General features: G+C 42.8%; 1 protein-coding gene across 2 annotated transcripts; it reads left to right on the forward strand.

Moving 5' to 3' along the window:
* The first annotated feature begins 1,599 nt into the window (after positions 1 to 1,599).
* LOC109528632 (proline-rich transmembrane protein 3) lies at positions 1,600 to 19,713 on the forward strand. Of its 2 annotated transcripts, XM_019891487.1 has the most exons (5): positions 1,600 to 1,904; positions 12,475 to 13,243; positions 13,328 to 13,642; positions 15,613 to 17,639; positions 17,677 to 19,713. In XM_019891487.1, the coding sequence occupies exons 2-4, from the start codon at positions 12,529 to 12,531 to the stop codon at positions 17,589 to 17,591; spliced, it is 3,009 nt and encodes a 1,002-aa protein (XP_019747046.1). In that variant the 5' UTR covers positions 1,600 to 1,904; positions 12,475 to 12,528; the 3' UTR covers positions 17,592 to 17,639; positions 17,677 to 19,713. The 2 variants fall into 2 exon arrangements, with proteins under 2 accessions (XP_019747046.1, XP_019747045.1); XM_019891486.1 differs by having other exon boundaries at positions 15,613 to 19,713.
* The last annotated feature ends 75 nt before the right edge of the window (positions 19,714 to 19,788 follow it).

Consider the following 19,788-nt stretch of genomic DNA (forward strand, 5'->3'; position numbering starts at 1 on the left):
TTCCCACAGCGACAGCAGCATGTCCCAGCAGGAGTGTTATTGCTCCCCAGAAGCCGAGCAGGTGGGGGCTAAAAAGCAGGCATAGGGCCAAGGTGCAGCATGATGATGCAGTAAGATGGAGGTCAGCTCATATTCTCCCTTGTCCTCTGCTGATGCATACGTACGGTTTCAGCTATCTCTTCCCCTGCAAACGCATACAGCATTTATACGCGCTGTTGGAGTCACTAGTGCTGCGGGATGATGTCTGTATAGTACAATGTGGTACCTTGACGTATGAATTTCCCAAGAGATAGATTTTCATGTTATTAGTCATCACGTTATCAGTTTTTTTGCTTCATGCTCCAAGCAAGCTTCAGAGTCATTGCTGCTAGAATTCAGTGGGGGAAAAAAAAGCACCCAGCGTTGAATTTTGTGACTGAACGCTATTTGCGGTAGTGGGATAGCTTGCAGTTTGGTGCCAGTAGCTACTTAAGTGTGGAGACTTGTAGAACAGATGTATGGCAAGTATCCACAGGGAGTTTGATGGCTTGGTGTCGCTTGACCTTGGATGGTTGTTTACACGGATGTTGTGATGCTAGCCTGGAGAGGAGCGTGTAGCAGGCATTCTAAAGAAGCCATCCAAGAAGGTGGGAGTTTTTGACTGATAAGTTCTAATCACACTGGGAGGCACAAAGTAACCACTAAAATTCAGCTTCAATCAGGACAAATAGCGTAACACACGGTACAGTGTGGTTGGTGGACATTTTCCCAACATATAATAATTACACTTTATAAAACCAGTTTCTTTCTTTGCATTATTTACATATGTGTTAGTCTGTATTTATCTCTATGCCAGTTATTCTCAAATTGTGGTCTAGGTGCGCGTACATGTACACTTGTAACATGCAATAAGTTGAAATGGAATAAAATTTTAGGACAGATTTTTTTTTAATTTGCAATGTGCATGTTGGAACTGTACATAATGTTACAGTGGCTCTTTTTTTACAGCAAGCACAGTACTTTAAAAAATGAAACTTATTGTAACGTATTGTACTTTTGTGTGTGTGTGTGTGTGTGTGTGTGTGTGTGTGTGTGTGTGTGTGTGTGTGTGGTAGCCTACATTGACGCATTAAGTATAGTATTTTTCCCCCTCTGTGTTTAAATGCAGTGTTAATATTCTAACTGTGAGCATGACCTCCATCTCTTTTTTTAAAATAAACTACTGCACGACTGACTGTATTTTATTGTTGGTAATGATGGTGGTACTTGCAGAGAAAAAACAGTCACTGTTATATACAATGCAGGTTTTTTTTAATTAAAACGCAACAAAATACGTATGTGATTTTGGGACTCTGGAGCGGATTGATGGCTTTAGATTTAGAACCATGCACAGTACTGTACTACTCTACACAACACGATGCTTTCATTAAACGTAACCAAAAGCTTTGGGGTCCGGAACCGATTGATAGCATCTCACTTCATTTCATTAGGAAACAGTGATTTGATTAATGAGTTTCGAGAGTGGTCACGGAACGAATTAAATTCGTAAATCAAGGTATCACTGAATGTGTGTCGTCACGGTCCACTTTGCCAGCTTACGGCGTGCGTGCGTGGTTAGTGCGGTTGCGTAATGTGTAGGCTGCGTGTTGCTGTTGCGTTCTCCGGCTGGGTTGTTGGGGCACAAGAAAGGACAGTTGGACGTGAAGAGAGATGCGGCGGTCAGTCGGCGGGAGGGGGGCGTCACCCTCTCTCTCCAGTCCTCCTCGCGAGCTCACTGTCGAGCCGGTTGCTTGCAGCAGCGCAGACCCGAGCGTGAATTCACTTTCCTCTTCGTCTTCATCCAATAATCATCGGTGGGCTATGGACACTTGTCCCGCAGCTAGCGCATCCTAACCGGTGTCGTGGCGCAGAGTAGCAACCAGCAGGTACGTCCAATATTTTTCGTGGAGACTCTGCGGTACGGCGTCACTCTTGCGCAGTCATACAATGTAACGTGAACGAGCGTCGTGGCCATAATAGTAGGCTAGTTAAGGATACTGCAGGTCATTTCCATTTCTCACGACAGCACCCACTGTAATATTTTATAACACTTGTTACTCTGAGTAATTTCCTATTTCTAATGGAAAACATTGCAGAGTGTGAGTGAGTGGCGGTGGAAGAAGTAGGGGCCTCCATGAATTGTAATGTTGAGATAACATTTTAGTGGAAACAAATGAAATTATTATTTTTTCGTAAGATATTGAATACAGATTATTATTATTATTAGGGGTGTGCAGTGGACCAAATTTTCTTAATGGGTAATGGGGGAAATTGTTTTAATTAGTCATTCTTTTTTTTTTAAATACAGTGGAACAATAAGAGTCTAGTTTTTGTGTCATTTTACTATATATATATATATATATATATATATATATATATATATATAAAATGCATTTTCCTCATTGAAATTGATCAAAATTCATCTGTTCCAGCCCCCAAACAAAATAATAAAGTAATGCATCCGTTTTATATACTGCAATACTTCCTCATCATGATTTAAAAAGAAAAATGAAATATTATTTTAGTTATATTTAAAGGGGAAGTGAAGTTTGAAATTTTCTTTACAGTAACATGTTCTATGCGGTGCCACTAGTATAAACACAGTATTTTGAATATTTGATTATTGTGTTTGTGGAATATGAACTCAGCAGCAACATCCGCCCATTTTTATCCATCTCAGGGGGCAGTCAATTGCTGTTGACTGAAAATGACCTCACAGTTGCTCAGGGCTCAGGTAACGGCCTATCATGGCTCAGCTTGCAAATGTCACATGACCAAACTCAGCAAACAGGTGTAATGGGGAACATAGAACATTTACTTGTCAAGAAAATTTTGGACTTGACTTCCCCTTTAGAATCAGTTTTTAATACGAGATAGACAGACCGTTTCTTTTAAACAGGTGATGAACATTTAGGTTGGAACTTTCAAAGAAACTAATTCCCCTGGCATCCAATGGGCAGAAATATATTATTTCCGCCCATTGGATGCCAGGGGAATTAGTGCTGTGCTGCCGTCCATCTTTTCTGCACATTGGATAAGATGGACGGCATTACAATGACGACCGGTTAGTGCGCCTGCCTCACAGTACAGAGGTCCAGAATTTGAATCTGAGCTCCGGCCTTCTTGTGTGGAGTTTGCATGTTCTTTCCGTGCCTGTGTGGGTTTTCTCCGGGTACTCTGGTTTCCTCCCACATTCCAAAAACACGAATGGTAGGTTAAGTGGACACTCTTAATTGCCCCTAGTTGTGATTGTGAGCATGAATGGTTGTTGTTCGTCTATGTGTGCCCTGCGATTGGCTGGAAACCAGTTCAGGGTGTCCCCCGCCTACTGCTGAAGACAGCTGGGATCGGCTCCAGCACGCCCACGATTCAAGTGAAGATAAGCGGTTTGGATAATGGATGGATGGATGGATAATATGGACTTATTGTACAAGCCATTTTTTGTTTGTGGAGCGCCATGATTACAATGGACCTTGCAGTAAATTTTTGCTCATTCAGTTCTATTCTGCTGTATCAGTTTGAGAAGGGTGTTGGTTTGCAACTTAGTCATGCTTGGGCTTGTTGAAATCATATCAGCAGAATATTGGGAAGTGAAACAGCACAGACCACATGCTGCTAAGAGACTTTGTATGAGTTCATTCTGAAATCCCAGAAAACATGAAAATAGACCATAGGTAGATATTGTCAAGCATTTGTATGTACCGGTACTTGTAAAGCAAGGATTATAAAGACTCTATTAGTTCAGAGTATAATGAGGTTTCCGGGTTTGTTTCCATGGTCACAACTCCACTAATTATCTTTTGTAAGATCACCTTCTTGGGTTTCATTAGACTGAAGCAGGAACCAAATTATCCTAAACAATAACCCAGCAAATTGAAACAGCGTTAGAGCACAGAGAGTGGAAATAGCCATTACACTTAAACTAGCAACAAGTTCAGTGGTGTTTCTGCAATTGTTTCACACTAGCAGGTGTACAGCATGTGTTTGTGTGCGGTTGCAACACATGGGTTAGGAAAATTTGAATACATCACACAGGGAGAGGAAACTGGGCCAATGTGCTACTGGACGTCGAGCAGAAGCCGCCAGATGAACTCCATTCAGAAGAAAAACAACACACCCCGATCCATTGGCCGGACAAAACGGCTTCATCTTTCCTCCAACACAGTTCAACAAAGATTTACAGCTTGTTCTACAGTCCTTCTCATGGACAAGTTGGCTTTTGCGTAAAGGCTTTAAGAAGACAGAAGAGAAGCCATGCCTTTGTATTGAGTTGCATGTGTTTTTACTACAATAATGGCTTACCTTGAGGCTTTTAACCAAGCGGTGTAGTTCAATACTTTCTCGCAGACTCCAGCAGACTGTCTTGCCAGAACTCACATCCGTAAGATGTCACAACTGAGAAATAAAACATTACTCACATTCTGTATACCAAAAAAGTACAAGCCCCCTTTGCATTAAACACAATTGTGGGCTTTTAACAGCTTCGTACCATAAGCATGAAATATTCATGTAGATGCATCACAAATCTTTCAATGGCAAGTGTTTGCCATGCAACACTTCATTTATCACCTTTTATGGCATCAAGCTACAACAGAGTGAGACATTTGCTTCATTCTCTGTTGCAGGCCAACATTTGAGGACTTGTGATGTGCATAGTGTCTTTTGCCGCGGGGTGTTTGGTGGTTACACATGATTTAGCACCTGTCTCGCACGGCCACTTGTGGTGTGTCACTGGGAATGTGGGGCCACTATTTGGACACCTGAACATACTCATTCTTTTTGCATATGTGGAATGTCTGGCTTTGGGAACAAGTTGGGTAGCTTTATATCCGAAACATATCAGAAAAGGCAAAACTGTTCATCAGCTTTCCTTAGTTAGCTGAATGTTACTGTCAAACCTGGGACCTTGGCTAGCATACAAACCCAATTCCAATGAAGTTGGGGCGTTGTCTTAAACATAAATTTAAAAAAAGCATACAATGATTTGTAAATCATATTTAAACTGTATTTAATTGAATACCCTACAAAGACAAGATATTTAATGTTCAAACTGATAAACTATTGTTTTTAATTAAATAATCATTAAGTTTAAATTTTATGGCTGCAAAGCATTCCAAATAAGCTGGGACCAGGACATGTTTACCACTGTTCCATCGCCTCTTCTTTTAACATCATTCAATAAACGTTTGGGAACTGACGGCAGTAAGTGTTGACGCTTTGTAGGTAGAATTCTTTCCCATTGCTGCTTGATGAACGACTTCAGCTGTTCAACAGTCCGGCTTCTCCATTGTCATATTTTATGTGTCATAATGTGGCACACATTTTCAATGGACCGCAGGCAGGCCAGTCTAGGACACACACTCTTTAACTACAAAGGTTCACTCTTGTAACATGTGTTGAATGTAGTTTGGCATTTTTTCGCTGAAATAAGTGGGGGCGTCCATGAAAATGACGCCACTTGGATGGCAGCATATTGTATGTTTCTCCAAAACCTCTATGTACCTTTCCGAATGAAGAGTGCTTTCTGAGATGTGTAGGTTACCCATGCCATTGGCACAAACACAGATCCATACTATCACAGATGCCAGTTTTTGAACTTTAGATGATAAAATCCCTAAATTCCTTGCAATTATACGTTAAGGAACACTGTCCTAAAACTGTTTGACTATTTTCTCATGCATTTGTTCACAAAGAGGTGTACCTCGCCCCATCTTTGCTTGTGAATGACTGAGCAATTCGGGGAGGCTCCTTTTATACCCAATCATGGCACCCACCTATTCCCACTTACCCTGTTCACTTGGGCAATTACACTTGTAAACCGAGGTTCCACTGTACGATTGCTTTGAGTCATAAGCATTTTCACGGAATAAATTCAACTCATGCCTCAAAGCATTGCTGTATTTGCATTGGGGTTTACTTGTACTTTACTGCCATTGCATTTTACCTCAGCCAGAGCTTGCTTAATTAGTTCTTTGGCCACGATAGAGAGGAGCACTTTAATGTGCGTTGATAACCATTTTGTACAGTCTTTAACAGCCCCTTTTGCCCCCCCCCCCCTATCCCCCTGCTCATGATGGCTACGCACCTAGATGACAATGATATTTTCTGGAAAATCCTTCTGTGGCCACCAGCATGAGTTAATATTTGTAGGCTGTGCAGTGTGTTTGTGTTTGTGTGAGTGTGTGTTTGGGGGAAAATCCGAGGGTCCTCGAAATACCCCACCCTCCACAACCTTCGGCCTTTGATCAGAGGGCGCAACATCAGTCAAAGATGTGGTTGGTCTCAGCACTTTTAAGCTGTACATCCGTTTGGGATGGTGATCAAAAGCAACCGCAATTGGTTTTGTATGGAGTCTCCTCTTTTCTTACGGCGCGACCTCGCCGGCTGGGAGGTTGGGAGGTTGCAGATTCTGTACCGCCTCCAGGCGCGAGAGAGGCATCTTTAACCGGTTTTGGAGTGTCTTAAAAGCTCAGCAGGCAGCTTTGGGGATAGTTGGCTCTCAGCACTGCAGTAGAATGATTCATACTTTTGTTTATTTTCCGAGGTTTTAAGCAGCGTAACATAAACTGAATTATTAGCTGTGTTTAGATGAGCAAATCTGTCAAATAAATAGGAGAAGCAGGAGAATATTATGGAGGCAATCCACATGTATTCCAAGGTGTGGAATTTTTAACGGTTATACCCGCAACCTCCCCCCACTCTCCCACATACCAAGATAACCGCATATACTCTCCCTCCCATTTCCCCATTTCACGCTGTGCATACGCTGCTTCACAGCCTCATGTGTCCCCCTACAGTACATGAGGCAATGCAAACATGCCATACAGTAAATTGCTGTGGAGAGTGGACATTCCAGCAATAACAGAAAAGTTTAACACTGCTTATTTCATTCAGTTTTATTTTCTGTTGTCGCTTTCTTCAGATTTTTACTTGAAAAGTTTGGGGTTGCATTTTCAACGGCCCGCTAAAGTCCCTTCTCATCCTCCATGAAGCAGCTCTACCTCTCAGCTTGTTCTCGGATTGTGATTTTTAATCACGGTGCCACCTTGATAACGTAGACTGTGTGAAGTCAGTTTAGCTGATGGGCACTCTGTGATCAAGTAACGAATTGTTAAACTGTGCACACACAAACAGTAATGGATGAGTCAAAACAGATTCCCACAGTCAGATAGGTTAGTTAAATAAAAGCATCCAAACGGCAAATTCAACATGTTAAAACACCTGCTATCTTTCCTGTAAGGTTCTTTTGGATGAAACATTTCTCCATCTGGTCTTAGCTCAGGCTGCTTTCTTCTCTTTGAATGCTGTGTTATTTAGTACTGTAAATCATATGGAAAGGAACATTGCTTTGTTCAGTTTTGGATATACTGTTGGAGGAGGGGGTTTACTAGGAAATGTGTTCAGTGTTGCATGAAACAGTGTTCCTCATGGAATAAAATAGCGCCACTCATCTGCTTCTGTGTGGCTCTATGAGCATTTGTTCTAGCATTTACTTTAGCTCCGTTTGACATCTCATCACTGGGGAACCAAATGACATTATATGCTGCTAACATTCAAATGTAACATTTGACATCACATTCGTCTTATACTTCATACAGTATAGACCAGATGTGTTTTGTGATAAACATTTTCTGCTCAAATTTGTAAATCTTATTTACAGTCAGTGCAGATATAGCACAGTTTACAACTAAACTTTCTCTGGAATGAAAGGAAACATTTTGCTGCCAAGCTGTCTGGACGCTGGCACAGAAGGAGAAACAAAAAATGTCTCCAAAATCTTCCACATACACCCCACCGCCCTGTCTGTACAGTTCTATATGAACCAACCAACACTTGACTACACATGTTAATTTATTAACACAGAAAGGACCACGTTGATTAAGCCATTTGCGCCTGTTGTGATACATGTGATAAAGTAAGCGATCGTGTAATCAATCTTCCATGTTTCGCTGCGATACTATTCCATCTTGGCCGTAAGCATTTCCTGTTCTGGAGAAAGGACATATTGTATAAGAGAGAGTGACGACATCTCCACAACATGCACCCCCGTCTGCACGTGAATGAGCAAAATGATGTGTCCTTTGGCCCCTGGCGGGAGGGGAGTGGTTGGGGGTTGGGGGCCTAACATGATGGAAATACTCAGACTGGCTGCACCCATCTGCCTTCTCCCCCCATGGACAGCCACAACGGGAGCCAATGTGACAGTTCTCTCTCTTCGGGGATTAATTGTGTTCACAGTGGCGCGTCTTTTCCTAATTGTACATAGTTGTTTGATTTTAACGCACTGATCCAAACACAAACATTCAGGGTAGTCTTCGTTCTTTTAAGACGCATTCATCTCACTCATATGAGAGATGTCTTTATTAAAAGCCATTGCTCACTGGTGATATTGTTTATGTTTGGCCTGCAGCCTCTCTGTGGCTAAATGGAAACCTCACCAAAGTGGGAAGTGGAAATGGAACGTCTTAGTCTTATAACAGGGCATACTTTATAGACTGAAGTCATGGCACACACAATTTTATAAATGAATCAGGAGTTAAGTGTCCCAGGGGTGTCAAACTCATTTTTATGGTGGGCCACTTTGAAGTTACAGCTTCCTTCAGAGAACCATTTTGACGGTGAAACCAAATAAGTGTTTATTCGTTTCATCATATTATTGTGTACATTTACACAACAACTTGATGGATTGCAAGTTGTAAAATTAGAAGTCTAGTGTAATCGTTAATAATATTGTGATTGTTCAAGGTAGTGTAAAAAGAGACACAAAAAAATCTTGGTACAGATTTCAGCAAGGATCACAGAAGTTGACACATGATTTGCTTTTGTGGGCCATATTAAATGTTTGGGATGGGGTGGATCTGGCTCCCAGGCCTTGAATTTGACACCTATGAGGTAGACCCTATTGGTCCTTTTTCATCATGACAGCACCCTGGTGTGAGAAACCTGCTCGGATTGATTGAGTGAGTATTGTGTGAAAGAACATAAGAGCCCTGATCTCAACCCCGTCAAACACTTTTGAGCTGGACTAGAACAGAGATCAAATGGGGGGAAAAAAGTCCCTCAGACACATAATACAGGAAAAAAATATTCCCACTTTTCCTTCATTTTCGCTCTGGTGGGAGTATCGGACGTATGTCCAAATACTTTTGTAAAGGGTTGAAACAATACATGGAATATTTCGATCACAAAAAAAGTTGAAGCAGAATCTTTGCCTGGAAGCTTCACAGCGATCCTTTTTGCTGACAAACTCATATTACTGCAGAGGCACGGGACGCTACAACGGTGCCATGACTGCCAAGTCAAGCTCACAATGTTCTCTAACTCTATATAGCCTACCCCCGCTAGCTAGAAGTCTTGGAATATGCCAAGGTTGGACCCAACCGCCGGTGCACTTTCAATCGCTTCAACAATGGAAACAAAATTAATACTTAATAAGCACATGCATTGATGAGCTTCTTGGCACGCAGACTATCTTACAGTTATCCAATTAACAGCCATTTTATACTCTCATTCAGTGACACCCACATCACTCACCAGGCCCAGCCCCACCTTTTAAAGCCACACACATACGGTCACAGACATTAGGATTGTGATCTGAAGGGGGACTACAATATTTACGCCTCACATGCATATTTTGTTGATTAATAGTGCAAAATCAATATTTATCTTCTTAATCGATGAGATAATCTGAGAAATAAGGCATTGCAAACAAAAAATCGTTGCTGTATATAGTCCTGTTTTTGTCAATGTAGTCTTATTTCCTAATGGCACAAACTGTTTGTTTGTTGTTTGTGGCTATTGCCATTGTGTTTTAACCAGCCCACCCTTTCTGCTGTAAATTTAAACCTTCACTTGTTCTCCTCGTTAGCATTTTGTCCCTCCATCCCGCCGCGGTCCTTCCTCTGCGCTGTCACTTCATCTCATCACTCGCCTTCTCCACCTTCTTGGTTATTACTTTGCAGCTTTATCTGCCTATCCTCCCCTGTCGTGAAAATACCTCCACTTTGTTAAAATTGCCTGTCTTCTGCTGCACTATCTTCACTGGCCCAATTCAACAAGAATCTAGAGGCATGCTGTATTGCTAGGCTAGAATTATTCAGGTTATGGGGAAGAGAAACGGAAAAGAGGAAAGGAAGGGAGTTGAACTGGACACCAGCCAATGAGCCTGTAAGTACAAGAAGTGACTGAGACAGGAAGCAAAATAAACACTGAGGCTACTGTTATGCGGCACACTTATATTTCTGCACTGTTGGTCAATTCCCTTGTATACTGTATTTCCAGCGATGGGCATTCTGATATAAATTCGGCAAATAATATTGTAAAACTGAGCTGGGATAACATCACATAATCAAAAGCAATAATTCCATATTAATCCAGTGAGTTTGTGCTGAATAATACATCTCCAAGGGGGAAACATATTCACAATTTGCTTTACTTTGCCACATCCAATATGGCTGCGGCTTCTTTGTATATGTCATGTAAATATTGTCGATGATAGTACTTGCTCGCAGTTGTCGCAAAAGGTGCCATTCAAGATGGGATCAGCAGTCCTGCGCAATTGTATGGAGCAAAGTAAATGCTGTCTCGTTTGTAAGGTATTAATTTCCTCCCCCCCTTGCCTCTCTCCCTTGGCGTAATGCACAAATGCTTTTTTTTGGAGTGGGGGGGCGGACTGGGACAAAAGCGTTTTAAAAGGACGAGGACGGACAGGGACAGAGGACAATTATTGTATGAATAAGGAGAGAGGCCACGATGACGGAAGGGTACCCAGGTCGCAGACAGAGGACGAACCGGCAAAATAGGGTAAAGTACCCATCTCTGTTCATTTCTCTACATAGGTAATTGGGATTTTCTGACCACTGTCTGTGACTTCTCGGATGGTGACTGTGGGAGCTGTCGTTATTTCCCAATGTGGAATACTCACCCCTCCACCCACCAAAAAAAAAAAAACAATCCGGTACTTTAAATGAGCGTCAAAGGTGCAAGTAAGTCGTCACGGCTGTGAATGAAGCTTTGCTGAGTCATTGGTGACAGAATGAGTTCTCCCGCAGGCCTACGTGCACACACGCACACGCACACACGCGCACACACACACACACACACACACGCACACACGCGCGCACACACACACACAAAATGCACAGACTGATTTCTGCTAATGTTTCATGCTGAAGTTTCAGCGTGGTCTTGACTCTGCCGCTCGGGGGTTTCTTCCATTCCCATTGTGAGTCACAGATAGAGGCCAGTGTGAACAAGAAAGGTTTACGTAAGCCATGTGCTAAAATAGGAAGACACTGGTTTTGGGAAGAGGGAAGGGTATGTGTTTGGTACTTGGGGATTGTGTAATCCTTCAGGCTTGAGATGCTGTGTTTCTGAGTGACAGTGGGTTCTGAATCAAAAGCATTTCAATGCTTTGAGCAAATTGTCAGTCAAAATACTTGATGAAATATGTCAAAACAACGAACCAGATGACTAATAGTTCATTTACTGCATGACATACCACTCACATAAAGAAACAGCATCGATAATGCAGTATTACAAAAACGTGAATTTTAAAGAGCTCTGAAAATGTGTGCCTGTTTGACAATAAATTGTGAATCTTGCATCATTTTGTTTTGACACTTTTAGGAAAGGCTGTTTTCATGAAGTCAACTGCCTCCTTTTTGTGTATGTTTCTGCTTGTTTCGCCAGGATGTGTATTGTGAAAGCAAACATTTGACACATCCCTGTGTGAATGCTCGTGACGTGCCTGACTGTGCAAAACCCCTGACAGGAGTTTCACTGACCTCACCATAACATGACCTCTCAGTTAGCATAGTAAATCCACAGAATAACCGAAGACTATTAAATGCGAAGGGTGATATAGACATGTTGCTTTTTTTCCCCCATACAAATATTTCCTGTAATTAATGAATTCAATATCGAGTTGGAGTAGTTTCGCTCTAGACTGCGGTGAGTCCCGAATTGCATTTAAACTCGTAAACCAGGGACCAAATATGACTTTGCGGTTAGAGCACAGAATTCATGTTACAACTTTTAAAGTGCAAAGATGTAACTTAAATTAAACTTAATTTAAATGTGTTTACACATTTGTATTCCCTAAATAGAAGAATACATTTATCTTCACACATAGAAATTTATTGAAACATTTTAAAAAATGTATTTTCTTGGCCTTCGACAAGCAGCAAACGATCTGCCTTTCCACAATGTCCTGTCTCTTAAAAATAGCAATATCATCAGTGACTAGTCTTAAGTGACTTGACTTTAATCACATAAATGAGCATTAAAAAAATCTGAAGCTACCCCAACCCGATTAGGTACGGTACTGCTAAGCAATGTTGTACAATTAAGCACAACTGTAACAATCGACAATTCTATATGAATTTCTTGTGGGTTATGACATGTTTTTGCACCAGCAAATATGTTAAATGATTCTCTTTTTTTCTGAATCGACAGAAGCCCAGTGTGACGATGGTGTAACAGCAGGAGACACTGCTAACTACTAAGGCCATGGCTTCCATACCACTCCTTTTAGTAAGCTTCCTCATCTCCTCCCTCCATCCATCCGATGCTCAGGTCATTATTGGCACATCGCCCTCCTTCTCTCCTCTGGATCTTCCTGAAGACTCTCAACCCACCAAGCAGACAGATGGATCCCGGTCTTCTTTGCCTCCCAGCGGACGCACTGCCGTGCCAGCTAAGGTTACAGCGCAGGGTCGGATGACAACAACAAATGCAGAGCAGCAAGAGCCGAGAATACACTCGACTACGTCAACCCTTTCTTCTCAGACGCGGAGCCGTGGAGGAAACATGAGTTGGCCAAGAGTTACCCGGCCCAAGATTGACTCAAGTACACCGCCACTACATGGGACGTTGGAGAAGGAAAAAGAGTTGGCGACATCTGTGCTTACTTTACCCTCCGGTGACAAACCTGTAACAGCTAGCAGTCTACTTAAAGAGACGAATGATTTGCAGGGACTCGGATCAGGTAGTGCAACACTGATCCTTGAAAAGGAGGAATTGCTCGCTCCTGTGCCATCGACTACTGATAAATTGACAGAGGATCAACCACAAGCACGGACTAAAATAGCTGATATGCACAATTCATCAGTGGACACTCGGGCTATGGAGCCTCAAGTGTCGGCACTGACAACACAAACTGTATCACGAGCTATGCCGTCTCCAGGAGCAACACATGCCACTCCTCCTGCCGTTGTATCAACAGGTGAGGAACTTGATTCTGTTTTGCCTTTCACATTACAATTAGCGCTTGCACTTCACAGTTAGTGTATTTTCTTCCAATTCTCAGGTGATTTGACACTTGCCATTGGCAGACAAAATGAGTCTGAGGCTGCAGTGACTTTAAACCGACCCTCCACTGTCACCACAATCGGCTCTACTGGCAAACAACCACAGACTACCAGACAGCCGGTCATCAATCAAAGCAAGAAGATTCCACTTCCAAAAATCATGACAGAGAAAATAGCTGTAACAACTGCAGTTAATATGCCTCTTACTACTGAGTTGGATCAGAAAACACCAAGCAAAGCTACAAATAAACACAACAAAACTGCACATTTGGAGAGAAACAGAACAAGGACAACTGTGCAAGCAACATCAACAGGTACTTGAAGAATGCACATGAAGCAAACCAGCTGGTCTAACTAGTTTGACAATTTTCATACACAGTGATGAACAAATCAGTGTTGTGACAAGCAAGAGAAATACTCCAAACGATATGAAAAAGCATTTGGAGGTTCACCCAGATGGTAGAAAGTATGAGCAGGAGGCAGCAGGGTGGGATGCAAGGGAGGGAAATAACTGGAATCGCTGGCAAGCAAACATACAAGAGGAAAGTGGGCTCAGAAAAAAAAAAAACAGACTGTTGAAACAGAAGCATAGGGTTGGGTGAATGTGTGGCAAAGAAAAAAAAAGCGATAGAAACTCAGAGAATGTAGTTGGTAATGAAAAGCAGATGTATAGAAAACTGAATCCGGGTTTGCGGAAAAGGAAATGGTAAAGCGAACGTGTGAAACATTGTTAGGGGACAACACGGTAATGGTATTGACTCGGCGTAGACATTTTTCAGCATTTTGTATTAGTCCCTTGCCACGTGTGTGCATTCAATACGCTACAACGGTGTATGTGGTATGGGAAAGACTCCAGGCTAGAGGTAAGTTAAGCATACCCAGCTGCGCGTTGTGGAATGTGTCCAGATCACAGCCCAGTAAGGAATTGTTGGAAGGAAGAAAGTCAAACACTTAGCTTAGCGAGCTGTTCAAGTAACAAAAGAGTTTGGAATTGGACAATACCTCATTAGGCTCCGTGTCACGTGCTCCGAGTGGCTAAGTTAAGAAACTCTTACTCTTGGACCTCTTTGTGCCGCCATCCATCAAACTCCCAAAATGGAGAGGCTTACATTGCCATAAATTACCGGTAGCCCTTGACATCGCACATCTGTTGTCTCTTAAGTAGATGTCCACCATGGTGCCACCCCATGGTGTATTCCCGGTGCAGGAGCAAAAAAATGAAGTGGTATGCATTCAAACATGATTACGACAGATTAAGATGTCATATACCATATAATCCTTTAAAATGTCAAAGTGTTCTGAGTTCCACTGAAATGCTCTATGGCGTTATGTAACATGTGTACTTGGCTATTAATTACATAAATCTAATATTATTAAGACTCGTAATTGCTACTTTTTTCCAAATATGACTTGCTCTGCATTATGTCTGGTGTGTTAATGAATATTATCCTCGTGATATTAATGTATCTGAGATTATGCGGCTGATGTTTTGCCATTCTAGTTGAATTACATAAGAAATGACTTGACTGTAATGTCCACTAGTCCCTTCAGTGGCTCATATTTATTCTCTTGACCCTGTGAACTGGTACTGTCAGGCTCACGCAGTAGATATTTACAGTGCTGCGGCTTACATCATGATACTCACAATCATAGTTTAGAGGTTTCATTAGATTACTTAGTTATCTTCCTTTGTCAAAATCATATTTAGACCTTGGGTGATTAGCTGCATTACAAGTTAGCCGCATAATGAGACTGGAATGGACCAGATGCCCCGATAGCTTGTTACCGTGATGTTGAACTACAGCCCAATCGTGGCTTCAGCACCACATCTCAAATGTTTACTCTTTTGGAGTTTTTTTCTTACGATTCCCTTTAAGAATTATAAGTATGAAAATACCTTAATGGGTTGAAAAATATTGAGAGATACAATTTCATAAAAACTTGCATCAAGGAGGCAGTTCAAATACAACTAGGAGGGCTGCTGCTCAGAAATGTCTGACTCTTTCTCCTGAAGCGGGGTCATATGTAGACACATGACCAGGCACTTATCATCTGCCTCATATAAATGGCGCCTCCCCTTCAACCACAGACATCTTGCTTGGTCTTACAACAACCTGATAACACGATATCAAAAAGACAAGAAAAAAAATCTTTTTTCTCATCCTCACATACAAGTGTTACAAATCTAATTCCATTGTCGATATACTGTATGTACAGTATATGAACATATTCCAATTTTGAAATGATATATATCTAACGTTATTCTTTTTCTTACTATTTGCAGCTAACCTGTCATTCCTGACTACCAGTGTTGCACCAGTCAGCCAAACAAGCTTCATTGATCAGAAGAATGGCTCCATCTTGTTAGCGGATCCTTATCAAGCTTCAAAGTCGTCCCCTACTGCTAACGCTAAGCCTTCCCCAAATAGAAGCCTTATCTACTGGGGTGACCTGAGCAGGAATCTGACTTTTGCGTGGGAGCTGCATGTCTACGGGTCAGCAACCCTTTTCCTGCTTTTGTTTGCTGGGTCTGCTCTCGGGATCATCTTGTCCCCGGGTTCAAACTGTCCTCATCGAGGGGCTCTTTCTCTGGCCAACGCCCTGTTGTTTTTGGTCGGAGGACTGAGGGCCTCTCTCTTTCTGATTGATCCCTACGGGACACAGAAAATCCTCCCACGTTCGGCAGTCGCGGCCATTTACAATTTGCCGCTACACTTGCTGGTGTGGACGCATGCTGCCGTGGCCCTGCTGGCCCTGAGGGTGGCCGGAGTGACAGTTTTACCTCCAACGTTGGAGCGTCCTCCCCTGGTGGCCGTGTTGGCTGTCTTGCAGTGCACTCTGTTGCTGGCAGCAGATCTGCTTTCGCCAGCTCTGTCACCCGTGGTACCTGTCACCCTCCAGGTTCTTTCCCTGTGCTGGGGTCTGGGTCTGTGTCTCGGATTCCTCTTCCATGTCTTTCCGCGAATACGTTGCCCTCCCATTCCTCACTCTGGAGTCGCTGAAGAGGCCAGGAGAAAGGCTTGGACAGGTAGCAGGAGAGAAGGGATGGTTCTTGGAAAGGTGCTGGCGGTTTGTGCGGTTGTTGGAGCGCTGTGCTGTGGACTACATGTTCATGCCACCCTTTGGCTCTATGGACTTCTTGGGGACTGGATGAGCTTCAACTGGGGCTGGTGGCTTGTCCATTTCTGGGCCAGACTCCTGGAGCTGACCTGGGGATTATGCCTGCTTCTCTCGACCTCGTGGGTGTTCTGGAGGCCTCAGTGTTGCAGAGGAAGAAATGAGGGAGGAACAGGAGAAGGAAGAATAACAGGAGACGTGCCGTCGCCTGGCCATTCTGGAGGCTCCTCTCATAGACACACATGCTGGTCCAAGATCGTCCAGAGTCTGACCGGGAAACCTTGCAGAAAGTCTGATAGTAACGGTGTTGCAGCAGGAGGTCAAGCAGAGGTGCCCAACAATTGGGCTGGCCAAGAACGTTCTGGAGTTGACATCACCAAGAGTCTCATCAGGAACCATAATCATGATCAAGCCGCTGCCCAACCGCAGTGCGTCAAAGATAGCAACCGAATACGCAACCACAGAGGCCGTTCTGCAGAACGCGGCATATCTGATAGCTCCGCGAGCTCCCTGCTGAGACTGCAGGCGCTCGGACTGACACCACAGCGCTCAGTCAGTGGAAGTCTGGAGCCGGATAGGGACACCTCTCTCTCTACGTGCGAGTTTGATCTTCGGCCCCCGTCTCCCATTAACCTCACCCGCAGCATTGATGAGGCCCTGCACCGAGAACACCTACTCGAAGGGGGTAGTTTATTTCATCCCTTTAACCAAACGTCGCAATCTCCCTCCCCCGGATCTGGAGTCAGTCCGGGGCTCTGGCTGCGCAGAAACAGTGACCCTCAGTTTTCGGAAAGCAGTGAGGTTCCGACGGAGTCCTCCATGCCTCTGGGGGGCAGCGTTCTCAGCAGTGTCCCAAGCCGGCAGGTGACTGCCCCACCCACACCGTCCCACCAGGGTCACAGGTGGCCCGGTAATGAAGCAGGAAATGTCCCCTCGTCGGTGTCATGCCCTGTGTCATTTCACCCCACCAGGACATCAACGGGATATCTGGGGGAAGATAGAGTGGATGACACACGACCCTTCATCACACCGGACTCTGAGCGAGGGCGGGGGATGGCTACAAAGCCCGTCGGTTCAGGCAGTTACCTGGAAGTCAGCCGACATGACGACTCTGCCAGTGTGAGCAGTGAAATTATTGATTTATGAAACAAATCTTAGGCTTGAGGACCAGGGGCTTACATAGATCAAACGCACCATTAAAGATCCAACAGATACAGACACAAAAAATATGTCTTAAATTGAACTATAAAGAATCCATCCAAGCCTTCAGTTTCTGTAGTGCTTATTCACACTAGGCTATCGGGTTAGTTAGACCCTATCCAAGCATACTTGTTGCCAGCCAATCGCAGAGCGCATATCAACAAACAAGCATTCACACAACTATGGACAATTTAGAATCGTCAAAGAATCACACATGTATGTTTTTAGGATGTGGGAGAAAATCCACACAAATGCCAATATCACTAATACCTGCCAGCACGGCGGCGTAAAAAAAAAAATCAATCACATGATATCCGCAAGAGTATAGGAAGGCAGGAACCGAGATTTGAACCCCAAACCTCAGAACTATGAAACAAATTTGCTTACCAGTAGACCACCATGCGATCAAACAATAAAAGCTAAAAGGCGGTCACATTTTTCTTCTTGTTAAAAAAAAAAGTGGAAAATTTTTACTTGGTCTATGAACTTGTGAAGAAGCAACACAATCCAAAAAATGCATATAGGGTGTCTCAAGACATTTGACATCATTTAAAAAGCAATTATCTTGAAAACTACAAAGTTGAACAGTTTAGGTGTCAATCAGCATAACGTTATTCTGAGAGTGATTTCAAGTGTTCACTCTGTGCAGCGGATGGGACACGGCACGGTAGTTAAATTCTTGTTCAATTCACGCTGCAACATGTCTTGGGCCGATGGCATTATGCAATGCCAGAGTTCATCAGTATTTGCAGGAAGAGGGGAGACGTAGACCTGTTTAAATAAATCATTCTTATAAAATCGTGTTCTGTTTCTCTACAATCTGAAGAAAACTGAGGTCATTTCAACATGTTTGGCCAAAATTATTGACCTGCGAATTGATGTGGAAATTTTTCTGACTCCCTGTTTATCATGGAACATACATATACATACATTCCGGTTCTCGGGATGGTTGCTGAGTAGGTGGCTGCTGCTTTCAGTATCCGAGTAAAATCTAACTAGATCATCAAATGGTGGCCTGGTAACATCACTAAACATCAGAATTGTTGCTGGTGAAAGACAAAGTGTGTTTTTGTTTCGGTGTGTACATCAACAACAGTGACTTATTTTATTTGTTCATGTGGTTCTGAGAATTTTCATTTCAATTTTCCTCCGTCATGTAAAAATGTGCCATACATGATTTGACTTTGTTCTGTGCTTGTAATGGTTGCGTCTACCTGCAGCCTATTATCTTGAATATGGTGACTCATCAACTATTTATAAGCTCTTAATATGCTGCCGCTTGGCCCAGGTACTTTGGAACTGATGACACATTGTAGTAGTAAACTACAACCGCAGTCACTCAGTACATACTTATATGTGCTTAACTGTAGTTGATTGTCAATATTGGTTCACGTCAATTGCATTATACATAAATTAAATAGAGATATTGAACTTCAACCTGCCACAGGTTTCCAGGACTGCGCCAAGAAACAACGTCCGGCTTGGCATGAACTCACGAACACAGCACTTCACTGTTCAGCAAAGCACGAGACTGAAGTATTTTATTACTCTCGATAGAAGTATCTTTCAAATATATTATATAGAAGCAACAATGTAAATACTTTTTTGTTTTTATGTTCCAGATATTTTTGAAACAGTCACATTTGTCACTGTGAAAGACAATCGAAAATGCTTTTTGCTGACTGTGCCGTCTTGTTGTTTTGATATCAGCGGCGCTGAGGATTGAAATATCGATGCGAGTATTGCAAAAATATTTAGATTCTCTTTGAAAATAATACTAGAAAACAAATATTTTTTTAAAGTAAAAATACTCCAAGTGTACAGGGTGGATTTTGACGGAGCATGTGCAATTGCTGGTTTGCAGCACAAGACATCCATAAATCATGATGCATTTACTTTATTAGACTGCAGGCAGGATTTCCAGAAGTGGCCAAGGCCTTTATTCATGTCTCAGAGCATGACAGGATGACGTCCAGTTTTCAGAGTGATGCTTAAGTTGTTTAGTGATTTTTGTCCAATGACCTCGTGTTGTGCTCTACATTCCAGTGAATTCCAGACCAGAGTGAAAGTAACAAGTGTGTTCAGTGTTGCTCCCTCTGCAAAGCATACTACGTGCCATAGAAAATGAGTACATGTGCCCGCC

This window comes from Hippocampus comes, unplaced genomic scaffold (genome assembly GCF_001891065.2).
Source record: "Hippocampus comes isolate QL1 unplaced genomic scaffold, H_comes_QL1_v1.1 scaffold174, whole genome shotgun sequence".
In the NCBI taxonomy this organism is placed as follows: Eukaryota; Metazoa; Chordata; class Actinopteri; order Syngnathiformes; family Syngnathidae; genus Hippocampus; species Hippocampus comes.

Coding starts and splice junctions, on each gene's coding strand:
- LOC109528632 (XM_019891486.1), top strand. CDS start 12,529: ATGGCTTCCATACCACTCCTTTTAGTAAGCTTCCTCATCTCCTCCCTC. Junction 13,244..13,327: donor TCCTGCCGTTGTATCAACAG/GTGAGGAACTTG, acceptor TCCAATTCTCAG/GTGATTTGACACTTGCCATT. Junction 13,643..15,612: donor TGTGCAAGCAACATCAACAG/GTACTTGAAGAA, acceptor TACTATTTGCAG/CTAACCTGTCATTCCTGACT.